Source organism: Danio rerio, chromosome 11, assembly GCF_052040795.2.
Source record: "Danio rerio strain M-AB ecotype USA chromosome 11, GRCz13ab, whole genome shotgun sequence".
In the NCBI taxonomy this organism is placed as follows: Eukaryota; Metazoa; Chordata; class Actinopteri; order Cypriniformes; family Danionidae; genus Danio; species Danio rerio.
The window spans coordinates 30,957,699-30,976,103 of NC_141031.1; the positions used below are offsets into that span (position 1 = coordinate 30,957,699).

Consider the following 18,405-nt stretch of genomic DNA (forward strand, 5'->3'; position numbering starts at 1 on the left):
TGCTACCTTTTTCCTTGGTCTGCACGTGTTATTAGAGGCAATAAACACAAGCAAGGCTAGGTCTGAAAGAGCGCCAGGTGGTTTGCGTTCACTGCTTCTCGCCGTAGTTACTGAAATGTGACAACTAAGTTCTCAACGATGGGTCCTGGACCTTTTTCATGTGATCTGGATTGAATTGACAGCATATATACGTGGTTATATTGTGCTATTACAAAATAAACTCTGATAAAACTCTTAAAGTTTATAGCTGCCTGTTTGTTTTTTAATTTCTGCAACTGGCTTAGTTATGTTCGTTCATCCCTCCGTATATTCATTTGTACGTTCGTTAATTTGTCTGTCCTTTTGTTGGTTCGTTCGTCCATCCGTTCATCCGTTCGTTCATCCGTTCATCCATCCGTCCCTTCGTTGTATTTATTTAACAAGTATTCATTAAATTGGGGATTTAATTAATTAATTAACTTTTTTTAATTTAATATTTTTTTCTGCAGAGATTCATTAAATTGGTGATTTTTATTAATTTAATTTTTTACTTATTCATTTTATTTATTCATTCAGCAAGTATTTATTAAATTGGGGATTTAACTAATTTATTTATTTGATTATTTAGCAAGGATTTATTAAATTGTTGATTTTTATTTATTTATTTATTTCACAAGGATTTATTAAATTGTTGATGTTATTTATTTATTTATTTTATCAAGGATTCATAAAATTTGTGATTTTGTTGATTTATTTAGTTATTTATTTGTTTATTTATTTATTCAACAAGGATTCATTAAATTTGTGATTTTATTTATTTGTTTATCTACTTATTTCACAAGGATTGATTAAATTGATTTTATTTATTTATTTATTTATTTATTTATTTATTTATTCATCAATAATTCATTAAATTGGTGATTTATATTTTTTAATTAATTAATTAATTTATTTATTTATTTATTTATTTATTTATTTATTTATTTATTTATTTATATATTTGTTTGTCAGAGATTCATTAAGTGGGTAATTTTATTTATTTATTTATTTATATAGTTTTTTTATTCAGCAAAGATTTATTAAATTGATGATGACATTTCACAGTAATAATAATGTTTCAAATAAATAAAAGTTCATTCCATTGTTCATAAAATCTAGAAAAAAAAACTGTTTCCTCCAAATATGTAGGCAGCACAACCATGTTTATCTAGATAGAAAAGTAATATTTACGAGATACCAAGTTATTTATACTAAATTAGGTATATTATTAATTAAATTATTCAAATTATTTCAAATAAATATATTAAATCTCAAGTGAATTGGGTAAACAAAATTGGCAGTAGTGTATTATAGTGTGTTTGAAAGAGTGTATGGGTGTTTCCCAGTCTTAGGTTGCAGCTGGACGAGCATGCACTGTGTAAAGTGTATGCTGAAATAGTTGACGGTTCATTCTGCTGTGCCGACCCCTGATAAACAAGGAACTAAACCGAAGGAAAATGAGTGAATAAATGAATATTTCAAAAGTCTCGATTATGACATACCTCAAAAATATAAAGTGATGCATAGTTAAATACATATAACTCTGGAGCATATTCTTACCTCACACTGCTGTATTTTATTTTATTTATTTTTTTCAATTACTTTGAGGTGGCATCAGCTCAGCATATGTGTCAGTTAGATGCTGGTGTCACCACAAAGCTTCTTCTCTAGCTTAACTATCAACACTGTCTTTGTTAGCCTGCTTAAAGGCCTTGCAGGTCAGCCAGGCCAGCATAATCCATGGACCGACTGTTTTAAATAAATGCTTTCAATAAACTAGTCCTTTCAGCATGGGAAGTATTTTGAAATGACTTCATCTCTTCCTCTCTACAGAACCAGATTAATCACTCTCTTCAAAAAGAGACCAAAGAGCCCAAAGTGTCTCAAAAGTGTCCTTATTTGTTATTTTCTTTACAAACAGACTTCAATTTTACCAAAAAAAACAAAGCTATGGTATTTTTTTCCATGCCGAGCTTACGAGAGAAACATTGTGATCAAACAATGCGACAGTTTCTAATCTGGATGCGAGCTGTATCAAAGCACTGATGTGCTCTTTAATCAGGCTTTCTATCATCCCTGGGGCTACAGCTGACACTGTTTTTCTCTTCATCCTCAAATTGCATTCCTCCACACAGGGTAGGTCTGCAAGTGGAGTCGTGCGCTTCAACAGCCATGTTTAGCACAGTCCCCACGTTTGCAGCACGGCTGACATTATTTCCATTGGTTGGATAGAACCATCTGGAAGCAAGTGGGGAGACATGCAAGGTCATGCCCAGACGGCAAGTGGTGGAGTCAGGCACAGATTCTCAACGCCGTCCTCCCCCTTTCCTCATCATCGTGGCATAAGCTGTCTCTCTCTAGGAGACTGGAAGAGTTTGTTGATGGAGAATCCCTCAGTTTTTGTTTTTTAGAGAAGCTGCACATTTTTCCCTTCAGCACGATTTAGGGTATGTCAATCTGCAGGACCAGGTGTTAAGAGAACCATTAATGTTACTCTCTGATTGTTGTTTTTTTGTACCATTAAAAAAAAGCTTTGACAATGTTATTCTTTTATATACTTAAAAAAATTTATATTTCCAATTCAATTAATTTTTATTTCTAATGCGCTTTTACAATGTAGATTGTGTCAAAGCAGCTTAACATAGAAGTTCTAGTACATTAAAACTGTGTTAGTCCAGTTTTCATAGTTGAAGTCCAGTTTATTTCAGTTCAGTGTGGTTTATTTTCACTGCTGAAAGTCCAAACACTGAAATGCGCAGCTCCACAAGTTCCAAACCATGCTAGCCAGCGTGGACAGTGGCGAGGAACAAATTTCAACAATTGACAAAGTAAAGGAAGAAAACTTTGAGAGTAACCTGGCTCTGTTGGGCACGACCATTTCTCCTCTGTCCAAACTTCTTGTGTTGAGCTGGACGTTTATCGTGGAGAACTGCAGGTGTGAGTAGGTCACTGCTGCTGTTCAAGCTGGCCCACGGGATCAATGCAGAGACTCGTCTGTCACTGTAGTCTTTCAGGAATCAGTCTCATGCTCTTTGATCCCCCAGCTCAGAATACGGCTTGGTCCAGGATTATGGATACTTTGGCATCATTTATTCTCAAGTCTTAGATCACATCAATGGTGCTGCATAATTTCTAAGGGCCTCGGGATGGGTGTCCCCATTTAGAAATAAAGAAAATAATTAGTGTCGCTGCTAATTAAAAATGAAGTCTTATAAATAAAAGTAGTAATTATATAAACAGACATAGCAACAAACATGTAAAGCATATGAGTGTCTCTAACAAAAAGTCGGGTACATTAAGACAGGAGGAGTGTGTCCTACAGGTGGTTGTCAAGCTCACTCACCTGTGTGGCGCACACTCATGCATTATACCATTATGTGATCCATTGAGTGTGTGCTTTACTAAAAAGATTAATCTTTAATCTATTTTTGAACTAATAGAGTGTGTCTGAGCCTCGGGCATTATCAGGAAGGCTATTCCAGAGTTTAGGAGGCATAAATGAGGAGGCTCGACCTCCTTTAGTAGACTTTGCCAATCTAGGTACAACCAGAAGCCCTGAGTTTTGAGATCTTAAAGAGCAGGTTGGATTGTAGCAAGACTAGAGGTTGGATAGATATACAGGAGCTAGATTATTTAAAGCTAAAAATGCTAAGATATCAACCAAATGCTGGGTCAAATATGGACAACCTAACAATGGAATTTTTTTTCCCAATTAAATTTAAATGACACTTTTTACCCAATGGTTGGCTTTGTTCGTATTTGACCCAGCATTTGTAGAGTATAGTAAATATCACATCCTACCGTATGAGTGGGGAGTCACACCATGTTAATGTACGACTTAAACATCTGTAAAAAGGTCAAATTATCTGACATTTTGTGATACTTATTGACCTTTGCACGGGTCTGTGGGGGTCTTAAATAGGCCTGTCATACATGTTAAAGTAGTACTGTTTGAAGATTCACACCTCTACTAAAATGTCTGCACTGCTTGTCATGTAAGCAAGTTGCTCTCAGTCTGATTATTGCTTTTTATTATTAAAGCACATGTAATCATTATTGGTCAGATACTTATTTTGCAAATATTTATTCATTCATTCGTTCATTTTCTTTTCGGCTTTGTCCCTTCATCAATCCGGGGTCGCCACAGCGGAATGAACTGCCAACTCATTCAGCACAATGTTCTACGCAGAGAATGCCTTTCTAGCTGCAACCAGCGAGGCTCTAACTATTGACCTTATTTCTGTTAGACGACAGCACTACCTACTGTGCCACTGCGTCGCCTCCAGATATTTATTTTATACATATTAACCCAATGATTTAAAAAACAATACTAAACATATTAGGGATGTTCTGATCAGGACTTTTGCAACCAATATTGATTTCCGATTCCTTGTCATGGGGATCGGCCGATACAGAGTACCGATTCTGTTTCTTCAAGCTTTATATAACTTTGTCATCGCATAAGCACAGTTACCCTTTAAGTGTGAGATCTCGCTTTACCTAAGATAATAAATTAAGGATGTTGCATACATGTAAAGGTCAGAAGCAGCTTTACAAAAAATAGATAAAAAATATACAAAAAGAACAAAACATTTGGAAACATTGCTCATGTGTTGTAGCGTTGCTGATGTATAACCTGGGCATGCACGTACATCTTCCTCTGCTTGTAAACTCGTAACTCGTGGTTTTCTTTTAATGTGCCCTTCCCATCCCCCAGCCCCTCAGTTCAGAAGAAAAACCCTGTAACGCTGTATCTGTGAATTGCATTTTATTGCATTTTGAATAAATTATAGTAGCAAAATTGATTATTTTAAGCAATTTCTTGCTAGAATCTTCCCTCTCTTCCTGTTTTCTCTCTCTTTGATCTCAGTCCATTTGGGTCCAGTCTGTTTTCCATTGCTTTTTTGATTACCTTTCTTTCTGAGTTTCATCCCAAATCCTGAAGCTTTGCAGTTGTGCTTGTCTTGGTGACTCCAGTGACACTTTCTCTGAACAGACGAGCCTCATATTTCACTTTACACATGGTTAGTTTTGCCATAAATCATTTGAAAAGAAAAACATGTCAAATCTAATATTAAACCGAGGTGCTCTATCGCTTTCACATTGTGCTTTTTTTTTCTCCTCCAGTCCATTTCTTACCGTTTATTATACTCATGTTCATGTGGGATTCTGGGATATTTAGCCGTCATTTTACACATTTGTGTGCATGTGTGTGTGTGCGTGCGTGCGTGTGCGTGTGTGTGTGTGTGTGTGTGTGTGTGTGTGTGTGTGTTCTAGGGAACTGGGCTGTCAGTTTCCTGCTGGAGGCTTATAGAAACCTGTCAGCTGGATTTGGGAAAGACTAAGTTTGCTTAAACTCTTAAGAGGGAGAAAATACGTGGGAGTTTTTGGAAAAAGAAAAAGAGTGTGGATGTGTTGAGTGCAAAGAGGGAATGTAAAAACGTGTATTTGTGTGTCCATGTATGGCAGTCTGAAGTGTTCCTGGATGCTGTGCCGGTTCTGTGGTTTGCCAGGGTGTTGAAATGGGATAGAGAGAGATGGTCCGGGGCAAGCAGGTGAGAGGAAATGGGGAATAGCACCCTTTCTGTCTGAAACGTTTGACTGAAATAACAGCCCCCCCCCCCTCCTTTAATGACCACTGGGCACTAGTTAACCTCTGCCCTCTGTAATTGAGCTGTAAGAATGTGATCTCACCGCCTCAACGGATGTACAGTTTGGCTTATTTGTGCGTGTTTAAGAGCACGGCTGAACCCTGACTGGAGTTGCTTTCTCCAAATAAACCCGTAGACAGACATTTTCCTTGGCCGGCCTGCTTCACAAATCTTTGCCGTGATTGCCAGCTTAGACTATGGAGGCCGAAGTGTCTGCGCTTTATTGCTTTTTAGCTCCACTAAAACGGTTCAGATATTGAAGGTGTGTTCAAATCATTTGGCGTGGAAGCAAGGTCACCTATTAGGAACAGGGTGACGGAGGTTTTACAAACTTGGCGAGCCGAAACGGCCTCTCCTTCCAGATGTGTGTGTGTGTGTGTGTGTGGATGTGGGCTGTCGCTGGCTGTGGTCTTTTTCTTTTGCTCTCAGGGTTAGTGTTGGGAGTCGTACACTCTGCAGCAATGCACTGTTCATCCTGGCCAAGTGCTTGTCAGATTTCCCACTCCTTGGGAAGTACTTTGTTTGTTTGGTATGGAGAGAAGTACAAGATGAAAACTGGCCGTGTCTGAAAGGCCTCAAGGGGATTCCAGCATGCACACATGAAAATACACTCCTGCTATCTTGGAGAGCTTTGGTGATTAAAACAACAAACCTATAAAGTCGACGTGAAATCAGGAAGTATCCTGTTTACCATCTTAATACACATTCCTGAGATAGTTGACTCAAAAACAAAAACAAAAAGTAGTGTTTAAAACCTGCATGAGTGACTTTTTGTTGAACATCAAATGAGTTCAATGAATATTGACTTGAATTAATTCAACATGGGGCATGGTGGTTCACTTTTTACACTTGTTTAATGCACCTAGTTGAAAAAAAAACCCCAGCAAACGCAGGATAGGTATGTTTTGAATCATGACTGCTGGTCTGAGCTGGTTATTTGCTGGTCATGATCTGGTTTAAGCTGGTCATGTGCTGGTCCTGAGCAGGAGCTAGAGGCTTAAACTATAGCTCAAACCAACACTCATGCTTTAAAACAGACCTAACCAGCATATGCTGTTTTTCTCTCAACAGAGTAACTTACTGGTTAACAGCAATAGCAGCAAATACTAAAATATTTAATCTGGAAAGAAACATTTCCAGCATGTTGAGATTCTCTCAAGAGTGAATTTGACCTCTACAGACCAAAAGATTTCTCAAAAGTGCGTGCAATACACAGCAACTTTGCAATCAGTTCTGGCTCCATTTGGCTTTAGAGGACCGCTTTTCACAATCCAGTTGAATCCCAGTCAATGAAATCAAGTCTCATGCTTTTTTTTTTATCTGTTCCATCTCAGAAAAAAAAAATCAATATATATATATATATATATATATATATATATATATATATATATAGGGGTGTCAAAATTAATTGTTTCTTCGGTGCACCGCGATGCAGACGCGGACAATTCGGTATCGATTCAGTAATAATCATAACCGGTTATTATGTCGTGACGTCATTTATCTCCTATGCGCTCTGTCGCGAGGGAGGTGAGTGCCGTTATTTACAACACTCAGCCAACTCAGGGCCGGCCCGTGGCATAGGCACCATAGGCAAATGCTTAGGGCGCTGTATATCCAGTGGGGCGCCAGAAATGAGCGCGCTTCAGTTGGTTTTGTTTTCGATTTTCCTGACACACATTCAGTTATAGACGGCAATAACTCAAAAAACGCTTACCCTAAAAGGATCTAAAGTGTGTTTCCTACAGAAAGACAAAGCTGGTTATGTTTCACAGCTGTCTTTCTTTTTTTCGCTCGACATTACGAGCACTGCTCCGTTTTAGCCCTCGCAGTCTGCGTTTATTATAGTCGGCAGAGCTCGCGCTGAGAGGAGTTCTCTGTAAGGGACCGTCGGAAAAGTGCTTATTTTTTTCGTTTTTCTGCTCCGCTCAGCGCGAGCTCTCCCTATTGCAAGTGCTTAAGTGTGTTTGTTTGTGTGTGTGTGTGCGTGTATGTGTTTGTTTGTTTGATGCTGTCTATGTTTGTGAATGTGTTTGAATGAGAGACAGTGTGTTGCTGTGTGTCTGTGTGTTTATACAGACAGCTTGTTATAGCCTCCCCCCTAAAATATAACACTATATGGAAAGCATCGTCAATGCACCGTGATGCACCGAGATATCGAATTGAACCGAGCCGTAACCGTGAGACCAGTATAGGTTCGCACCTCTATATATATATGTCATAAGGGGTGACATGGCGGCTCAGTGGTTAGCACTGTCGCCTCACAGCAAGATGGTTGCTGGTTTGAGCAAGTTAAGTTGGCAAGTTAAGTTGGCATTTCTGTGTGGAGTTTGCATGTTCTCTCCGTGTTCCTGTGGGTGTCCTCCGGGTGCTCCGGTTTTCTTCACAGTCCAAAGACATGCGCTATAGGTTAATTGAATAAGCTAAAATTGTCCGTAGTGGGTTTATGGATGTTTCCCAGTACTGGGTTGCAGCTGGAAGGGCATCCACTGTGTAAATCATATGCTGGATAAGTTGGCGGTTCATTTCGCTGCGGTGACCCCTGATGAATTAAGGGACTAAGCCGAAGGAAAATGAGTATGTATATATAATATCAATATAACAACACATGAATGCTGTTTTTTTTTCTGGCTCAATTTAAAGAGGAGGGTGGTATCCCAATCATGACATTTTTGCTTTTTGAAACAAATACATTGCGCTATTCTTGTAATCTTATCAAGTAAAACATTATCTTAATTAAAATGCGAACACTAAATGTAATTAAATACATGACCTGCAGTGCTTGAGCATCACATGTTATCTGAAGTTTTTGTCAAAAGGCAGAGGTGATAATACATTTGATGGAGGTGGCCACCAGGAAAAACCCTCTATAAATGTATATGTATATCATTATCAATATATAATTGATTGTAAATGTCATTTCACATTGGTTATAAGACAAAACCCTTGTTGTTAATTATATCGATGGTCATTAAGTGCATTGCATCCAAAAACTTGTTGCACGTTTGCTGCAGTCATGCACTTAATGTATAAGAGATTGAATGTGATTCAATTCCTCAGTATATTCACATGCATGTTCTTCTTCATGCTTTGATTATAATTAAACAATCATAATAAAGCATCAAATGGTGGTCCAAACTGCTGGAATCAACATTTAATATGGAACTTTCCTCTCCATAGCAAAATAAACACAAACACACACACAAACAAAAAGAAAAAAAAAACTTGGTAAAATACACAGTGAATGAAACATGAGTGCACAAGTCTCATATCGATAGATAGAGTATTTAAAATTACACTTTTAGGATGGTTTATTATAACATTGATTTGACACTACAGACTAAATGTACTGTACATATCTTTATCATTTGAATGAATCCCCTCCTTTCTCTTTCGACTTTTGTTACATTTGTCAACAGAAATGAGGCATTCAGAAGAGCACCTAAACTTTTCCCAGTAAAAATTGTCTCAAATTCTAAACGTAAAAACCAGTCCATGTGCTTTCATAGACAACCTTGGGAATCCAGGTTTCATTAGAAGTTTTGTTAACAACTGTTCACACTTTAATGCATGAAACATCTTACATATGTCTTCTTTAACAGTTAGTTGTGTATTCTGGCAAAAATAGACACATTTCACACTCCCACACAGCTATTCTGTCCAGATCTGATTGCAAAACAGCACTTGACACTCAGCCATTGCAGGTGCAATGAATTCTGGGAGGGATTCCAGCACCAACAGGGATGGAGAATGTCACAGGTGAAAAGTCCAAGATTCAGCAAAAGGAGACGATTTGCAAAAGATGAGATCAGCAAAGATGAGTCCGAATTCCTTCGCCTGCTTATTTGTACTTGCATAGAAAGTGATTTGGCCTTTCTTTGTCTTGATGATTGACCTGTAAAAAAACAAAATGTCCATGAGCAGATGACACAAAGTGAATTGCGTGTCATGTCAAAGCACAGGGTTTGAATTATTCAGGCTTATATAATGAATGTGCTGTGTTTACCTCACTATACAGCTTTTCTTTACATGCGTGAAATGCTTTAAAGTGTGTTTCTGCTCCACTCCAGTGACCCATCATCTCATTGGCGTGCTCCGGCCCGTGACAATCATGTAATATTAAAAAGTTCACTGTCGTCTTTTACAGTCTATCATTCTTTTTTCTCTCTCTGTTTCAGCATGCCCTTCGGGTTTCTTCAAGACTGCACAAGGTGACGAGAAATGTCTGCAGTGTCCAATCAACAGCCGTACAACCAACGATGGAGCCACCAACTGCGTCTGCCGAAATGGATATTACCGCACAGACTCTGACCCGCTAGAGATGCCCTGCACAAGTGCGTCCTCTCTGCTTTATCTATACATTTATACGGCAAGCATTAAATTTTCATAACACCACTGATTTTAGTTAGGGTTAGTTTACAATAGACATAAAAAGGCATTCGATGAGTAAGAGCAGTTTGAGAGCAAAAAACTGACAAATATCTTGAAATACATCTCTCTCTTGGTGTCGTAACCATGGTATAAGCTGAAAAATTGACTAGTTAATTCTAGACTGTTGAGTTGTTAGAAAATAATGCACAGTCGAGGTAGTGATAAGTAAAATTGTTTAAATGTTTATATAAATAAATATAGAAAAGATTATTTGTTTTTAAGTTAAATAAAATGATCTATATATATATATATATATATATATATATATATATATATATATATATATATATATATAAGTCATTTCAACTTACATTAAATTAAAGTGAATCTAAAATAAAAAAAATCTTTTTTTTTAAAATAAGATGAAATATGGTTAACCTAATTTTGTTAATTTAAAAAATACCTATGTTGATATGATTTTATCAAAATTTAGATAAAATGTCATAGATAAACATCAATTTGGTAATAGACTGCAACATATACCTAGCATATAAAATGTGCTGTGAAATTATTGTAGTTATTGTGTAAGCTAAGTTATTTTATTCAAATGGATGCAATTAAAAATCTAAACAATCAAAACAAAATAGGGACAACACAGTGGCTCAGTGGTTAGCACTGTTGCCTCACAGCAAGAACATCAATGGTTCAAGTCCTGTCTAGGTCAGTTGGCATTTCTATGTAGAGTTTGCTTGTTCTTTCTCCCTGTGTTCATGTGCATTTCCTCCGGGTGCTCCAGTTTCCTCCACAGTCCAAAAATTGGCCGTAGTGTTTGAGTGTGTGTGAATGAGTGTATGGCTGATTCCCAGTACTGGGTTGTAGATGGAAGGGCATCTGCTGTGTATAGTTGGCGGTTTATTCCGCTGTGGAGCTGTGGAGCACAGAGCACGGATCCCTGATAAAAAAGGAACTAAGGGTGTACTCACACTAGAATATCCGACCCGTGCCCAGGCACGTTTGACCCCTATTACCCGGTTCGTTTGACAACCGTGAGTGCTCCGAATCATGCCCAGGTTCAGTTTTCCAGCCCTGGCCTGGTTGGAAGAGGTGTGCCAGAGCATGGATCAGTTGGGCTCAGATGCATCGTCACCTTTAAGCGACTGTTTTTTATGGATTTTTTAATAATTTTTACTTTTCAATGAACACAAACTGTCATAGTTAGTTAAACACAACCCCTGAAAGCTGCCCCCTTCAGCAAACATCTTTATACATGCAGAACAATAACTTTCATAAACATTTATGAGCATCAAAAGTGGTGGATCTGTTCAGCAAAATATTTGACTGTGCGTCACTGCATATCCAACGACTTAAAATAATAAAAAATCTAAATAAAGCAATCTCCATTGTACGTAGCGAGAGCGCAAACTGAATAGTCTCATCATTGATGACATAAGCGTGCTTTGGGCTCAGAAAGAAAAAAAATACAGTGTTAGTGCAGGCAGAGGGGGAGTGGGGAGGAGGGACAATTGCGCCTGGGAATTGTTTAAGACAACCGTGCCTAGTGTGAGTACACCCTAAGCTGAAGGATAATTAGTGAATCAATGAATTTAAAGAATACAGCTTGATTTTACATAAACTAAAATGTGTATTTTTCTAACCAAACAATAACTACATTTTTACCATGATTTACAGAAAACAACCGCCAATATGTTATTAGTGTAACAATAGTTTATATAAATAAATAAATAAATAAATAAATAAATAAATAAAATATGGTTAGGCTTATATCCAACAATAATCATTTGGTTACATTTTAAAACACTCTTTGCTTCTATTAAATATCTATGTAAAATCACTTTTTGTGAATTTATTTGAGCTTGAAAACATGCGAGATTAAGTTCAGAAAGTTTGATTGTTTCCAGACCTCTAGCTAATTTTCATATTCATAATCCCGACAGTATAACTAACAGCACACCTCACGTCCACCACAAACAAACAGCAGCTTTTACTCTGCACTCCCACTGACTTGAGATCAGACAGACAACGAGGCCCTATTATCGAAACAGATGAGGCCATGGAGTTGGAGAAATAGAGGCTGACAGCTTCTTATGCAGTTGTGAGCGGCATGTTTTTGTCTCTTTTTGAAAGAGGCGAGTTGGGGGCAGAGAAGAAGGAGAAAGAAACGAGACAGGTTTTTTTTAAACTTTTTTTTTTACAAAAGCCATTTGCAAAAGCCTGGCCCTGGGAGGAGAGCAGCTGTTGTGAATAAGAGAGCAGCATCGTGTCGCAGACTTGAAGCTCAGTGGGCCTTGGCTTGATTAAAGAGAGGAAACGGCAGCCTTTACCGCCCACTAACCTGGGAATGGGACGTTTAGGAACAGTTTTGCGTGCGACAGAGCTGTAGCTTCAAGACAGAGATGCTGCTTAATGGCTCACAATTGTAAATAAGTAATCAATTGGAGGCTTTCTTATTTTAAGAGGCTTTTTTAAAAGGGCAAAAGGCAGTGGGTTGTTTCTTGATTACCTCACTTGCCCCCAGAGGAGCACCAGCAGTAATTGGGAGCACATGCCGGCTGAAGATAAACATTGGGTATTGTTGGCTTTGGTCGGGCTGTCAGTCAGAACAGATCTCGGAGGTGCGTTTGTTTGGTGCGCTCTTACTCTTCTTCAGACGCACTGTGCGTGTGCATGAGCAAACACAAATGATGTTTACAAACACTCAAGGACAGTGCGGAGGAAACCGTTTCACTGGATTTAAATACGCGTGTGATTTCGGTGATGTTATCAGGATTTTAATTTGCATGATAAAAATATCAAATATCAAATCAGACATCATAAAGAGAGTTTCATTGAATTATTTAGTTCAACCCTCTGAAATTAAAATTTGAGTTCTGATTTTATTTAGTTTAGGGTTAGTTTTTGTTGTGTGTTTTTTGTTTTGTTTTCTTTTGTTTTGTTTTTTTTCTTTTGTTTTGGTTTTGGTTTATTTATTTATTTTTATTATTTTTATTTAATGTTATTAATATTTTTTAAATTTTATCTTATTGGTTTAGTTTATTTTAGTTTTTTGTTTTGTGTTTTGTTATTATATTTAGTTTTATCAATATTTTTATTTTTTGTTAGTTTAGTTAAGTTATTTTAGTATTTTCTTTAAGTTATGTTTTGTTTTGTTTTGACTTTTTTTTGGTTTGGTTTGTTTTTGTTTTATTTATTTTATTTTTTTTATTAATTTATTATTACATTTTATTTTTATTATTATAGTTTTTAATTATATTTTTTTAGTTTTTTGTTTTTGTTTGTTTTGTTTTGGTTTGGTTTTATTTATTTTTAGCATTATTTTTTTATTTTTTTATTTATTTATTTTTTTGCTAATCATGCTAAATGCTTTTGCCTTCTATTTTAATGAACTACAACTTAATAAAAAATAAATTAAAAGTTCATATGCAAAAACCTCTAACTGATGTCTGAAATCTTCTTCTATAAATAGCATTTTCATCAGGCTGCTGTGTGTAGATTCAGCAATTTAATTTTTATGGCAAAGAATACGTTCTTTCCATGGTCTTCAAAGTGAAAGAACTCAACATAAACAAAGGAGGCTGAGAATAATGCTCATTTTCTATGGAAATTTCAGATGGTACCTAGAGGTAGTCTTCAAATAATTATTATAAATCTATAAAACTATATACAGACATAAATACTTATAGGGTCACCATTGTGATTCAAGATTAGGTAAAAGGATTAAAAAGTTTGTGCAGTTGATTAATGATGTGCTCACTTTATACATTGTGTTGATTTAGAACCGAAAAGTGACATACCGGAACTTTAAATTCAGAATTGTATTTATTTTTATAATAATCTTATTTTTCCCTTTGTCTTTCCAGCTGTGCCGTCAGCCCCTCAAAATGTCATCTCCAGTGTGAACGAGACATCTCTGATGCTGGAGTGGAATCCTCCGCGAGAGACTGGTGGTCGTGATGACGTGGTCTACAACATCATCTGCAAGAGCTGTGGAGGAGGCAGAGGAGGCTGCACGCGCTGTGGAGACAACGTGCAGTTCATTCCTAGACAGCTAGGGCTCACAGAGAGCCGGGTCTTTATAAGTGACCTGCTAGCCCACACCCAGTACACCTTTGAAATCCAGGCTGTGAATGGAGTGTCAGACCAGAGTCCCTATTCACCTCAGTATACGTCTGTCAACATCACTACTAACCAGGCTGGTAAGTCCAGACCTTCATTTTATTTTTTGGGGGCTACCAGCTGGATGATTTGGTACAGTTTAAAGAATTTAATTTAATTTATTTTATATAATTAATTTTTTTATTTATGTATTTCATTTTCGCTTGAATTATTATTATTATTATTTTTTTATATTTAATTTGATGTATTTTTTATTTTATTATTTATTTTATTTTAGTTAGAAGAATTTAATTTAATTTTCTATTTTTTAATTTAATTTTATATTTTTTTATTAATATTTATCTATTTTACTTAGAAGATTTTTTATTTACTTTTATTTAATTAATTTTAATTTTGTATTTAATTTTATATATTTTAAATTATTTATTTATTGTAGTTAGAATACTTTTTATTCTCTTTTATTTTTATTTTATTTTATTGAAATATATTTAATTTTGTTTTGTATTTTATTTTATTTATTTTATTATTTATTTATTTTAGCCCTTTATTATTTTTTATTAGCTCAGGATTCAGACTTGCATTTTTTATTTATTTTTTAATTACATAGCATCTGTAATTGCATTTATTTTCATGTCTTTTCCGTTGTAAGATTCTGAAACCAGACCAATAATATTTAAGCCTTCGCTAAGAATGATTATAGTTGATCATATTAACCACAGACTGGTTATTTAGAAAATGTCATCTCTACCGCATATTAACCTTTATGTTTTCACTGTTTATCTGCACTCCATCATTTGACGGTCAGCAGATCTAAACTCACTATGCATAATACAGAGTCAAACAAAGCTCCAAATAAACTCGCTTTGTTACCTCCAGATTACATCCTGATTACACTCTCTGGCTCACATCCCATCATGTCACTGTGAGATTAGACATAATTCCCAGAAAGTCAACGTGATGCATGTTGAATTGGACCCAAACCATAGTGGGACAGATTATCCGGAGCCTAGGATCTTTCCAGCCAATGATGACTTTTAATGAAAAACAGCTTCTTTGCTACTGATTAGACAAACCTTTTTTCCTCCTCCTGAAGCAACCAGCGTGGCTGGGAGACACAGTACAATCAGACGCTGCCATTTTTTTTTCCACTCATGCCATTGTGGTTTAGATTACTGTGTTCCAATTATTTCAGAAGGGCTGCAGCATTGATTTGTACTTTAAGTGTCTGTATGAAATGTGTGGTTGATCGTGCCAGATCAGTACTCGGAGCTCTTAGGGGCTCAAACAGAGACAGCCATTATTTTACGTTCCTCATTCCTGCTGCTTACAGACAGATCATCAAACCCATCCTGCTTTTGCCCAGTAAAGCTACGTTAATTGGCTGTGACACATCGCTTACTATAACCTTCAACAGTTCTCCAACATTTGCATACCTCAGAAGAGCTTTTAGCTGTCCTCTTGTGCAAAAAACAAAACATGCTGGGAGAGATGTATCTTTTGCATCCTGGGTGTGTTTACAGCTCCAACTACAAAATACACTCTCAAACTATTCCTGCATTCAAACAGTCAGCTGCAGAAATCCAGTTAGCACAGAAATGCGAGACAATGAGTTAAATATTGGCACTGAAACTGGAGTTGAAAAACATCCATGTGCACAGCAGGTCTTAGAAGCGGCGATGGGCGGATTCAGACTCGTTCTCATAAACTGAAAGGGGGATCCTGTAAAGACTTCAACTCTTTACATTCAGTCTCTCAACAGTTACACTAAGTGCACTTGAGACATTTAGGGGACTTGTGAACGTATGTGAAACTGCCACGGGAGCTGAATGATGAGGCTTTCAATGTTTCTTTCAATGAGAAATGACTGATCGGTTGAAAACATAAGGATTGTTAGATTCACTTCATCTGACTCAGCTGAACAGCATCTTCGAAAAGAAAGCCAACATTTTTTTCCCCCAAAGCTTTATAAGTCCACTTATTCTCCTTGGAGAACTGCCGATATTTAGTCCCCAATCCTTGCATTTATGTTGCATTACTGCTCATGAAAGCATACTAGGACTGCAATTAAAGCATAAGTCTTTGTTAAATATTTAGTTATTTGTCATTTAATTTTTTAAACACATTATGTACATTTGCACTCGCCGGCCACTTTATTAGGTCCAGACAGCGTACCTTACTAGTACTGGATTTTACCCTTTTTGCCTTCAGAACTGCCTTAATTCTTCGTGGCATAGATTTAAGAAGGTACTAGAAATATTCCTCAAAGATTTTGGTATATATTGACATGATAGCATCATGCAGTTGCTTCAGATTTGTCGGCTGAACATTCATGATGTGAAATACCCGCTCCACCACATCCCAAAGGTGCTCTATTGGATTGAGATCTGGTGATTGTGGAGGCCATTTGAGTACAGTGAACTCATTGTCACGTTTAAGAAACCAGTCTGAGATTATTTGCGCTTTGATATAGTGTTATCCTGCTGGAAGTAGCCATCAGAAGATGGATACACTGTGGTCATAAAGAGATTGACATGGTCAGCAACAATACTCATGTAGGCCGTGGCATTGACACGATGCTCGATTTGTACTAATGGGCCCAAAGTGTGCCAAGAAAATATCATCCGAATGTCACAGCCTGTCTAAGCTGACAGGAGTGGCACCCGGTGTAGTCTTCTGCTGCTGTAGCTCATCTGTCTTAGGGTTGATCTTAAGGTCTATCAGCTTGAACCAGTCCATTCTCCACTGACCTCTGGCATCAACAAGGCATTTGCGCCCACAGAACTTCCACTCACTGGATATTTTCTTTTTCGGATCATTCTCTGTAAACCCTAGAGGTGGTTATGTGAGAAAATTCCAGTAGATCAGCAGTTTCTTAAATTTTTTCAAGAACCATGCCACATTCAAAGTCACTTAAATAACCTTTTTTCCCCATTCTGATGCTTGGTTTCATCTACAGCAGATTGTCTACATGCCTAAATAAACTGAGTTGCTGCCATGTGATTGGCTGATTTGAAATTTTCATTAACAAGCAGTTGTACCTTATAAAGTGGCCGGTCAGTGTATATAAACCTTTTCTTAATATCGAAACAGCTTTTTTTTTTGGGGTTCATTTTCATTTTCACTTTCTGAGATAAAACTAAGGACTGTTATAAAGTGATTTAAAGAACTATTTGTCTTGCATATGATGTGAGAAGCAGATTTAGGTGGTGTACTTTGGTGCTTGCAAAATGGGTGAGCCAGATTTCTAAACTCCAATTAGTCACTGATGTGTAAATATGGGTGGTTATGTTTTGCAATTTGGTCGTCTTTACAGTAAAGTACTCCATTTGGATTGATGTTTTATTGCTTCATAGAACAGGCAACTCAGAACTTGAGTATCATTTATTATATCTTTTCATTTTTAGCACTTAAAATAAAAGTTTTATATGTGTTTTAAATTGACCCAGAATAGTTCTGATAGTAATATCTTATCTCAGATCCTGGAATAAAAAATGCACTTTTGCTCATAGTTAGTTATTGATCTTCTGGATAAAACTGGTTAAAACCTAAATCACAGTTACTGTCAGTTGTATATATGAGAAATGATTGCAAATAAATAATATATGCAACACATGAGCCTTGTGAGATAAACCAGTGGAATATTCCAGATAGGAAAACACTCATAGCACATGTATACATATTCATCAAACATCGCTTTCAGCAATTCAGATTATGTTTGGATACTGAGAGTATATCACTGCCCGGGTTTCTTTCTTTTTACCCCTGAATAATGGACCATAGAGCTTTTCTCTAGGATAGATAGGGTTAATATGTAAATGTGGGCTTTGATGCATTCAAATGTGAAAATAGTAAGTTTACAATAATGCTAGAGTAGTTTTAAAAAAATGCAGTAATTATGATTCAATAAATGGGTCGTGTGAAGCTTTTTTGAAATGTTAAAGTAAGTGAAAGTACATAGAATGATTCTGTTTAAAAAGAGCACTGAAAATCCAATTTTCCATGATATGGCTCCTTTAATACCTCTCACATAATGAATTGCTATTGCTTTTATATACGTTTTTATAGAAAGATTGTTCTCCATATGTTTTCACTCTGCATTGCCCTGCTCTAACCCGTACTTTCTTGGTTTTGGGGTTCCTCCCCACTGTTGGGACGTTCTACCCCCGCTCCGCCTGTCACTTTGGATTAGCAGCCCCGGACCTCCATCAGGGGGAGCTGTGAAAGTACTCACTCC

At 36.7% G+C, this 18,405-nt stretch overlaps 1 protein-coding gene across 2 annotated transcripts in view; it reads left to right on the forward strand.

The window, feature by feature from the left end:
* ephb2b (eph receptor B2b) overlaps nt 1-18,405 on the forward strand; it is a gene marked incomplete at its 5' end in the record, with an annotated part of 240,027 nt that overhangs the window by 168,172 nt on the left and 53,450 nt on the right. For both annotated transcript variants that reach the window (NM_001442006.1, NM_001327743.3), the window contains 2 exon segments: nt 9,845-10,000; nt 13,916-14,251. In NM_001442006.1, the coding sequence (NP_001428935.1) occupies nt 9,845-10,000; nt 13,916-14,251 (492 nt within the window).